The following is an 11655-nucleotide window of genomic DNA, read 5'->3' on the forward strand; positions in this document are numbered from 1 at the left end:
GCTCTGTCGCCCAGGCTGGAGTGCAGTGGCGCGATCTTGGCTCACTGCAAGCTCCGCCTCCAGGGTTCACGCCATTCTCCTGCCTTAGCCTCTAGAGCAGCTGGGACTATAGGCCGCGTGCCACCCTAGTCCTTAAGATTTGACAGACCTCACCACTAAAATCGTTTGGGCCTTGTCTTGAAGACATAAAGATAGATCTTCAACAATGTCTTCTATTTCTCCCATGGACAATGTTCTGGTTAAGTTTTCCACCTTATTTTGAGTCAATTTTGTCTTTGCTTATGGTGTTCTATATACTCTCTGTCATTTCTGGTAGTTCTGTCTTCTTGGTCACACTTGCCAAACATTTGTCTAGTCTGTCTTTTCACGGGACCAGCTCTTAGTTGTTCTTAACAGTTCTAGGAGAAAATGTTCTTTGTTCCAATCCACTTATCTCTTCCTACATTTTCCTTCTTGTTTTGGTTCCTTTCATTGCTGTATTTTTAAGTACCTTTTTTTTTTTATTATGAAATGACACAGAAAAAAAGCAATGTACAGCTCAATAAATTAGCAAAAAATTGTCTATTATCTATTTTGCTGAATAAAAACTTTACTTTGTCTATAAATCTTTCTTTGCTAATGAAAATGTTTAGAGCCATGAACTGTTTCTTAAAAGTGGCTTTTGCCGTAACTCACAAAATTTTTATATGTAACATTTTGTAATTTTTTTTTTTTGATATGGGGTCTGGCTCTGTTGCCCAGGCTGGAGTGCAGTGGCATGATCTCAGCTCACTGCAACCTCCACCTCTCAGGCCCAAGCAATCTTCCCACCTCAGCCTCCTGAGTAGCTAGGACTATAGGAACATGCCACCACACCTGGCTAATTTTTTAATTTTTTATAGAGCTGGGGTTTTACCATGTTGCCCAGGCTGGTCTTAAACTCCTGAGCTCAAGCGATCTGCCCGCCTTAGCCTCCCAAAGTTCTGAGATTACAGGCGTGAGCCATGGTGCCCAGCCTGTTGGAGTGATTTCTAAAGAATCTGTAATGTAAGTTTTGACTTCCTCTTTTACTGAAAGCCATATAGATGAGTGATTAATAACAAAAACATTCATACTCATTAAACACACTCCCACAAACACTAACCCATTTGGAAATCTTTTTATTGCTAATATCTTGTCTTACTGCACTGTGGTCAGAGACTGTAGCCTGTGATTTCTTCTTTCAGGAACTGAGAGTTTTATTGGTGGCCTGCTATACGAAATTGACATCACGTTTGTAAACGTGCTTTCTGCTTGCATACATACATTTTTCAGTATAAGCTTCCTAAGTTGTATTAAATCACATTCTTTAATATTCTCTTTTTCCCTACTTAATATGTCAAATTCTGAGAGAAGCATGTTAAAACTCCCTCTATAACTGTGGTTCACATTCTCTTTACATTTCCAGTAGCAACTGTTTTAAACATTTGATGCAATGTCAGTGATGTATATGTAAGTATTATCTGTCTCTCCTAGATGATTACATCACACTATTTCTATCTTAAACCTCCAATCTCTCCTCCTTCCTCCTCACTCTCAGCTGAAACACTGCTTCATTTTCACAAGCTTCTGCCGGCAACCATATCTGCCTACCCACCTGCAACACTGGTTTGAAAAATCTGGCTGTAAAAGGAAGGTGAAAAGAACTAACTTTCTTATTTAAAGTAACGGGTAAAACTTTAGTTAACAGGGAAAATGTAATGCTAATGTTAGGAGCCTATAAAAAGAGAAGCAGAGGATACAGTCACAACCCAGAATAATCAACACCACGAGATTCCTCAGAAAGTTAAGAGGATGTGTTCAGCATCAGGGGTGAAGGACTCGGTAAGACCAGCCTTTGACAGGAGTAGACACAAGAGAGAATGATCTGTTCAGCAAGCTGGGGCAGTTCCTCTCCAAGTGCCTCTGTGGAATGGGAAACAAGCCATCAGCCAGGGAGTAGAGGAGCAAGGAGGGACCCAGAGATCTGGAGCCTGCAGAGGTTTGAAATAGTCATTATGGAGAGTGGGAGGAACAAGGTAGGATTAGCAAGAGTTGACAGTAGAATCAGGCTCGTGGTCATGAAATTACAGTGGCATTTGTGTGTTCCATTGTGTGAGCATAACTCTAGAAGCATCAGCAACCCAAGTAAGAGCATTAAAAGAGACAAATATCTTGATTCATCCAGAGTGGGAGTTTTACTAAACAAGTATAACCAATGAACAATGGGACAAGGGAGGGGTTTAGGAAATGGATAGAAGATGGCCATGAAATCTACACTATACAAGGAACAAAGTGAAGGGCGTTGTTAACATATAGGGGGAAAGAAGAACAACTAATGGGCTGAGGATCCACATGAAGGCAAAGAACACATTTAGGAGACTTGACTGGAGTACCAATATGGAAGGACGCTGCAATAGAACTTCTGAAACATTATCTGAAAAATCAGGTAATTCTAAAATATGGCAAAGTCTAGAGCATCACCATAGATGTTGGTGGCATAAGTCAGAGACGGAGGAAATGAAGGACCTTACGATCAAGGGACTTGACTGTTCATTAAAAACTATGAAGTAACACAGGGTAATGGCAAGGCTTGAGGCAGAGAGGAAACAATGTGCTGAGGCCCATTATGGAGTGAGGAGAGGAACCAAGAAGAAAGCTGCTGAAAGTAATGAGTGGTGAGGGAGGTGCAGCTTTTCCAAGGCAGTAAAGGAGTAATGGTTTAGCAGACACATAGACACAGTGTTAGTAAGGACACTAACCCTGTCTCCCAGTGCATAGGATTTGAGTGATGGAGTCCTCTTCACTAAGTGGGCTCATACCCCATATGCAGGGGATAGCCAGGTCTCAGTTAAAGCTTGAAGGAAAAGAAAACATTCACTGAAGATACTAAACATAGAGAAAGTTTGCACATCGGAGAGTGAGAGTTACCTAAGGCAAAAATGAAAAGGGAATATTACGGAAATGAAAACATGACTGGAAACACAGTGAATTTCATTCCAGGATTCCATGAAGATGGTGGACTCTCAGGTCTTAAATTTTCATGGTGGCCTAAAAAGGTGGCCCCTGCAGGTATTGTTACAGCAAGCAAAACTTTCCTTTCCATCTATCCAGGTCAACAGGGGTTGGTAGCAGTCTTGGTTGCCTGCTGCTGAATGGAAGCTAGCTGGGATGGAACTGGGCAGGTGAGGTGTCAGGAGCAAAAGAAGACAAGCCACAAGGTGGTGAGCCTCACTGTAGGTAGTCCTAGGTGACCTCAGATGATTATGTGCAGGGTAGAGGCCTCAGTGTTCCTGAATTCAGTTCCTAACACACAGTATTGCAAATGAAAAGCCTGATGCTACTGACTCCCTTTCCATGGACAGCATGTCATGTTACCCTATCCACCAATGTATGCAAGCCGAGGCATGTCTCCTTTCATTATTTCCACCCAGCACTTTTATCTGAAGACCTGAGTGTGTTTTTTAATTCTGGTGACCTTTTTCAAAAATATCACTTTTTTCATGGAACCCAAGAGTCTACACACACATTCCATGTTTCCGACTCCTTCTCATAAGCACCATCTGATTCTTTTTGGTTTCCATTCTAATCTTCAAATCTACTGCTTTAGTTTCCAATTGTGTCTAATTTACCATTCCACGCTTTTAATGAATGCGTGATTTTCTGCAATCAAGTTTACGTCTAAGAATTCTGCTTTCATTCATTCATTCAACAAATATTTATTGAGCAACTACTGTGTGCCAGGCACACAACTGCATTTTGATCCAGTATCCCCTAAAATCCACTTAAAAAAAATTAAGCTAGCTTGCTGCTTTTTCACATAAAAAGCAAAAACTTTTCAATATTTTTTATTAATACACTTAAAGATGTGGGATGTGTGACCAAAAAAGTTTGTACATGATATGACACTAGGAAGGATGATAAATACATTGGATGAAAGAAACAGAATCTTAAAAGCTCTTGGCAGCTTGGATGGGGAATTGAATCTAAAATGATAGATCAGTGGGGCCACGTGTTCTGAATTCTCCACATGGTCCTCGGTCAAGCTATTGATCCTCTTCTTAGGTCCAGTGACACTTGGCTATCCATTCACATTTGTAATTGAAGACCTAGATTGATTGGCATTGACAGCTGGTGTGAGCTTTATCAGCAATGCTGCATATGCTAACGTCTGATTAGCCCTGAAGATGCCCCCTCAATTATGTTGTGTAGTAGATCAGCAGGTAGCCCCCTACTTACAAAATCAAATACAAGGGGAAATTGTTTAGAGTGGGTTGTTTTCATTTTCTGTATCAAACTTTTAAATTTTTATGTAATCAAAACTATCAACTAATTCCTTTTAACTTTCACACGGAAGTTTATTATTGTGGATAAGAATGTGTCACACTGCCTGGTTTTGAATCCTAGCTTGTATTTTTCACTGTATACACTTTCTTGGTCAAGTTATTTATTTCACTTTCTTGTGCCTTAGTAAAATAGGGATAGTAATTGTATTTACTTTACAAGCTTGTCATGCACTGTATAACAGACACAGACACAAAGCCTTTACCCAGGGCTTGGCACACAGTAATTTTCAATAAATGTTTATTCTAGCACTAAAATGATATTAATAATAATATGATATGCTGATAAGCCATATCTGCCTCATATCTTCCTCATTCTGTTTACTCAAGAGGAGTTTTCACCAGCAAAGGCACAGAGCCAACAATTCTTCCTCACACTGTATCCATATAGCTGGTTTGGGAAACCACTAATGGTATATTATTATCTGTTAACTATTATGTTAGATCCAACTCCTCATTCAACCAGTCAAAGAGATTTTTAAATGCTGTTTCTGTTCATCAAATGTATTATTATCCCTCCCAGTTTCATGCCATTGGCAAATTTTATGGGCATGCATCCCACCTCTTCAAGTACGCTGATAAAAATGTTAAAAGGGGGCACACACCCTTTGGTGCACATCCTGATAGACCTGGCCAACCTCAGTCATTAATCAGTCATTAATCAATATATTCACATTGTTTTCAGACTGTTCTCTTAACATATTTCAAGCCCAAGGATTGGTTTAAAGGTTCCCCTTTTTAAAAATTAGAGTGATACATATGAGCCTGTCCTAGCTTTCTGGAAACTCCCCTTCTATAGAATACTTCAAAGACCAGAGGGTCAACAATCTGTAAGATGTATCTGTTTAAATGAGGAACAATATGGGCTTAATCAGAGAAGGAGGACACTTTAAAACAATTTCTTCTCCCACATATGGCACAATTTGCTCACTAATACACTTTTCTGCATCTAAAGATCATTCTTCTTAACAGAGCCAGAACCAAAAACAAAAAGAGTAGATGATTCTTCATTCTCCATATCTAACAGCAAGTTTTCACAGTCCTAGCCATTTCTTAGTATTGAACTCCAAAAAAAATTAAATGTAATCTTTCTTTAAAAGCCTAAGCTTATTTTTTAATTACAAAACTGTCCTTACCAACTTATATATGACACTATTCTAGTCTTGAAGTACTTCCTGTTTGCCCTGGAAGATCTGGTATATAGTAAGTATCCAAACAAAAACTAGAAGTAGGACATGGGTATTGTACTTTATTAATTCCTTCACACTATCCTTCAGACCTAATCACCAAAAAGGACTTGCCATGACCTGCAATTTGATGAAAAGTGGGTGCAGCACAGCCTGTTTTCTGAAGATTGTGGAACGATTTTATAAGAACCTTATGTTTTTTATTAAAACTTATAGAATTTATTAACAAAAAATACATTAAAAAGGAGAGAGAGGGAGAGTTATTACAGAAGATTGGATTTTCACGTAGCACCAGGAACTCCCATGTTTAAATGAAGTCTTGCAGAGCAATAATATTAATTGCATTCAAAACCACTACATTCTGGTTTTTCAAAAATGTCCCTCCATAAATCATTGTGTCTAAAGCCAGGGTTCAAATGAATGACTCCTCAAATTTATATTCATTCTGATCCAAAGGAACACAATCAAAATCAACCAACTTAACACATGCGTTTTAACTTTTATTGTCACCTTTTACGTGCTTTTAAATCACAAATAATACTTTATAATCTTTCCCCAGTGAAGCATCCACCTTTCCTATTATTCTTCCTATTGGTTTTAAAACCTAATATAATAAGCTTTGGTTAGACTGGCTTGTGGTGGGAATCAAATGTACATGAAAACTAGATGCTTTTTAACATATAAATTTATGAGGTACTGTTTTAGAGCAACAAACATACTTACCATACTTACAGAAAATGGCTACGTTGTCTGTTTTCATCTTAAAAACTCACAATTTTTCTATAAAACATTACTTTTTTATTAATTAAAAAAATAAAATTAAAAACTTTTGTAGAATACACTGAGACATTAAAAAACACTAAATTACATTTAAGAAATTCTGAGCATTTAGTATTCAAATATTTCCAATTACCTTGAAGCATGCATCTGTAAGCAGATTCAGATATAGCATAGATGTGTGGAGGCATCTCATGACGCTTCTTCCCTCTGTACATTTCAATAATATTCTCAGAGTAAATTGGAAGATTCTTGTAAGGGTTTATAACTACACAGAAGAGTCCAGAATAAGTCTAGAATAAAAATAAAATAGAGTATTAAAAAAAAAAAACCTCTGCATTTATCGGTCAGGGTCCAATCAGGAGACAGAAACCATACAGTCATTTAAGCAGGAGATCTTTATCTTTTGGATAATTAATCTATCCCTCAAATTAAACTTAGCCTATAATGTGGTTCAATTTAGTACTATGAACCACAAGTCGTTCTCCCACAGATAGCTTATTAAGTGGCACTCTGCTGGACTCAATTTCCTCATCCATGAAGTAGAAATAATGTGAGCTTCCTGACTTCATGGGACTATCATAAGGTACAATCAATATGTTATTTACTTTTTTACATTCATTCTCTCGTGAGTACACAAGGTGTGAAAAGCTTGTTAATGCAGTTTCAGATTCCACATTGCAATTAATCTTTAAGAAAATAGCATTTGTCCAGTTTGAGTACAGTATCAAAGAAGAATATCCACAATTATCTAAAAAGGGTATTAAAATACTCTTCTTGGCCGGGCACGGTGGCTCATGCCTGTAATACCAGCACTTTGAGAGGCTGAGGTGGCTGGATCACAAGGTCGGGAGTTCAAGACCAGCCTGGCCAAGATGGTGAAACCCCATCTCTACTAAAAATACAAAAATTAGCCAGGCACAGTGGCAGGCTCCTGTAATCCCAGCTATTCAGAAGGCTGAGGCAGGAGAATCGCCTGAACCCCGGGGGGGGCGGAGGTTGCAGTGAGCCTAGATCACGCCACTGCACTCCAGCCTAGGCGACAGACTGAGACTCCATCTCAAAAAACAAAAACAAACCAAAAAAACACTCTTCTTTTTTTCCCACTATATATCTCTATGGCTGGATTTTCTTTGTATACTTTAACCAAAATAACATACTATAAAAAAACAGAATGCAAAAGCAGATATGAGATTCCAGCTAGTTTGGTTAATACTAAAGAGATTTGCAAAAGTGTAAGAGTTTTCATCCATCTAATTTTTTTTGTTTTGGAAAATACAGGGATTTTTTTCTTAAAAATGTATTTATGTTAACTTGTCATGATTTACTACTATTCTTTTTAAATGAATTAATAAAGATTTTAAAATGTATTTTAATTACTAATACAGTAAATATCAACAAACATAAACCAAATAAACAAAAGCTCTTCGGGATCTTCAGTAAATAAAAGCTGCCAGGCTAGAAGATACAAACTTTTCCTGATCAATACTGTAATCATTACACAGAATTGGCCCTATGAATGCTTATGACTTGCGGGTTTTTTAAATATAGACACAATGAGTTCTGAGAATATTCTACAAAACCGATTCTGGGCATTACGGAAAAACAAGAGCAGTCAGAACTGCTGACAGATGCTCTAACCCTCTCAGGGACTGAAGGCATCTGGAAGGGCACTCAGTTGCATTACGAAACAGACCTTTTATTTAAGGTGATTTGGGTAGACCAAAATCTAAAAGCAAGAGGACGTGAAAAAAGGCTGGAGAATTGGTACTGCCTGGCCAGCTTCCCCAGGGAACACTAAAGGGGGTTCTAACTAACAGCTGCGTTCATAAGAGCTGAAACCCCCAGCAATTGCCATCAGAAAGCCCTCCAGAGGCTACTCTGTTTACTAATGCTAAACCAAGAGAATGAAAGCCTGCCAAAAAATTTCAAGTGATCAAAACTCTCTCTCTGGCTGCCCTCCTTGTATTTTCCTGAACTCACAATTGCAGGCTCAGATGTAGAACGCACTTCCTACTTAGGTTAGTAGTGTAGAAGGCGCAAAGGGCCCCCATCCTAAATTCAGATTTGGGCTGTTTGCTGAAGCCTTACTACTGAGCAGACCAGGAGGTTATCTGTCCGTTCTTTGCCTGAGGCTACATTATTACTATTGACTCCTCAAGTCTTCAGACTCTTGGACTTCTTGTATGCAAAGTACAGACCTCTGCCAACCCTGGGTGGCCCTTGGGCTTCCCAGACCATCACCTTGCACTTTCTCCCAATCGAGTCTCTTGTCTAACTAGTCCTGTATATCTTTGCTGCCTACAGGACAAAAAGGCAATGATGAACAGTAAAAATAGAGGCTTTATTAAGGGTGAGAAAAACAAAGGAGAGGCAACCTCAATACTTTTTTACTGAGTTTAATTTATATAAAGTTAACAAATTGCAACCATACATTGATGAATTTTTGTACACCCAACCTCACTTTCTCATTCAAAAATTAGATCACAGTCTATCATGAAGCTACAGATTATACTCTTCAATTTTATAACAGACAAATAATTAGAGACTAGAAAAGAAAAAAGCTCCAAAAAAGCAAAAATACACAAATTCAGTTTAGTGTCCCATAGTATGCATGGGATGGTAACAGATCATAACTGACATGTTTAATCAGAAGTAATTCCAACATGTGTGTCTACCATGCGTTAGGCACTTTCCTGAGGACTAGAATAAGAGAGAATAAGTCTCACAAATATGAGTTAGTCATCAAAAATATAAAAGGTTAACTAATCATCAGTATCCCATGCTTGCCAAAATGTAGCAGTAATCAATGCTTAAGAAGGAACATTATTAAAGTGTTTAATAAACCTGACTTCTAACTACCTAAAAAGTTAGCTCAAGTATTGAGCTCTTGTATAAACTGATCACTGAACTGATACTGCACTACTTCTATCTTCCCCCAGGCACATGGGAGGAAGGCAATATGTTGTTAAAACAATTATTCTGGAGACCTTAAAGTTCAAATGAACTTTACTAAGTATTTGAATATACACACAAGATACTAAGCTTCTTTAAGAAACATACACTCTGGGTATGAAGACAAATAGACGCACGCTAAACAAGCTACAACGGAAAGCACCAAAAAGAGAAAGATGAACAGGTATTATCAATAACGGAGAGCTCGGGGGCAGAACACAACAAACTCCAGGCACTGAAAGTCATGACCACCTTGTCAGAGACTGTAGAACAAAGTAAAAAATTCAGACCCAAATGGTCTTTGATGTTCTTTTTAAAGACTATGGGGTCAAAAGAAGGGATAAAGGAATTCCTGTTAACGTAGTAAAAGCACAAAACTCTTACAGTGGCAGGATATACCCGAGGCAGTGTGAGAAGACCAGCATAGCAAAAATAGTTTGTACCATGGAATGTGAGCGATAAGGGCCTAGAAAGACAAACTGAATAATTCAGATTTTGTCCTCCATGGGTGATGAGGTATTGAAGGTTCAGGAGAGAAAAGTGATTGGATGAAACAAGCGTTTTAGACAAAGTATAAATCTGGCAGCCAGATGGAGAACACATTGAAGGGGCAAAAGGTGAGAAGCAGGAAGACACGCAGAGACTGCTCAACTGTCCTGGCACAACAGGGCCTAGATGAGAGAAAAGGCAACACAAAACAGAGAAGGCTGGAGACTTCACAGTGCTCAGAAACTTTCAACACAGAAAAGCCATTAAAGGCCTAAGTCAAAGAGGACTCCAAGGTCTCCAGGCCTTACAGAAACATTATTCATGGAAGGAAAAATAACTGATTTGTGGGAAAAGATAACGAATCCCTGTAATGTACTGACATTGTGGTGTGGTGGGTGAGCCAAGCAGGATGCCTCCTGGGCAGCTGGAAATACTGGACTGCCAGAGCCTTGGGAAAATCCTGAAGTGCTGCAAAGGCTTGAAATATAAGTTTGCGTAATAACACTACTGTATACTTTACCTAAGGGAGACGTACAAAAATCTTTGCAGTTGGAAAAGTTTACAAATTTTCAAGCACACTACGCTGCTTTATGCCTCCAGGCTCCCACCCTATGCTGACCACTCTGCCTGGAATGCCTATCTTCCTCCGTCTAGGATTGGGAAATTTTACTCAGCCTGGAAGTGACAGGCCTCTGCTTAAGAAAGCAGGGCTATGTATATGCATTGTTTCATAGGTTCAAAGGATTAGAGAAACAGACAGTGGAGGCTGATGCAAATGTCAACACAATGGAGCAGAGATACAACAGTCTCCTACTAGGAACAGGGACTGAACTGGGAATATCATATAACCCTACATCCCAACTGTAGTTCTCAGAAGAAATCAGACCACCATCCAGAAGGAAAGGGAGGCAGGAAAGAATAATTCACCCATACCACCTGCAAACACTGCACCTAGGTAAAATTCACAGGCAAAGTTTGAAAAAAAACCTACATAATAAGGAAAAGATCATCATTCAGAGGATTCAGAAAGAAATTACCTGTGGAAATTATCTATAAAATAACTAAAAGAAAACTTTAGGAGATAGATTTATATCTGCAACAGAATATAGTATAACATAGAGTCTATATGTTAGGACAGAAATGCATAAGAAAAAAAATAGGTGACCAGGGCCAGAAAAGACTGTAAGGAATCACCTGAAAAAGTAAAATTAAAATCCACAGTGGAGAAAATAAAGAACGGAATGGATACCTTAAGAAATCAAGTGATAAGAGCAGATATTTATTCTAGAAGAGCATCTTGTTAAAGAAAAATAGAACAATGGTAAAATAATAAAAGAAAAGGATGTTACAAAGACAAAACTTAGCAGTAATAATAAGACACAGAGGGCACAGGAAGGATAACTAACATTAGTTGCTATTGCTCCTTTGAGAGAAAATAGAAAAAAACTCTGTAGAAAACAAAAAATCAACTTGAGAAAACTGTGTGTGTGTAAGGCATATACATTGAATTAAAAGGAATTCACTAAGATAATAAACGCAGAAGGAATTATGGCACTAGACTCACCATTTTGCAGCCCTCAGTGCCACAGTAGATCCGGACAATGTCCATCACTATTAAAATCCTCAGATGACTGGCAGATGAGACCACTCCTAATGCACCAATCAGGCTGGCAAGACCTAAAATGACTCACTGCTGATCAATCTCAGCATCATAATGTGAGAGACAATGTGGCACTAAGTATCTCCTGAATCTGAATCCATTTAAGCCTCTGGATCCAATTTATGGATTTTTCTCCTTCCAGTTTATAGGGAGCACCACAGGATTGCAATCAACAAAGTCCAGAATTTCCCATATTCTGGATTTTGTTGACTGCAATCCAATGGTATGCAAAAAAAAAAAAAAAAAA

The 11655-nt window shown here is 38.4% G+C and overlaps 1 protein-coding gene across 1 annotated transcript in view; it reads right to left on the reverse strand.

Moving 5' to 3' along the window:
* MYH10 (myosin, heavy chain 10, non-muscle) overlaps positions 1–11655 on the reverse strand; it is a 154391-nt gene that overhangs the window by 126416 nt on the left and 16320 nt on the right. The window contains exon 3 of the mRNA XM_011958642.1: positions 6441–6597. Coding sequence (XP_011814032.1) covers positions 6441–6597 — 157 coding nt within the window. The remainder of the gene's footprint in view (positions 1–6440; positions 6598–11655) is intronic.

Source organism: Colobus angolensis, unplaced genomic scaffold (assembly GCF_000951035.1).
Source record: "Colobus angolensis palliatus isolate OR3802 unplaced genomic scaffold, Cang.pa_1.0 Scaffold47, whole genome shotgun sequence".
Lineage (NCBI taxonomy): Eukaryota > Metazoa > Chordata > Mammalia > Primates > Cercopithecidae > Colobus > Colobus angolensis.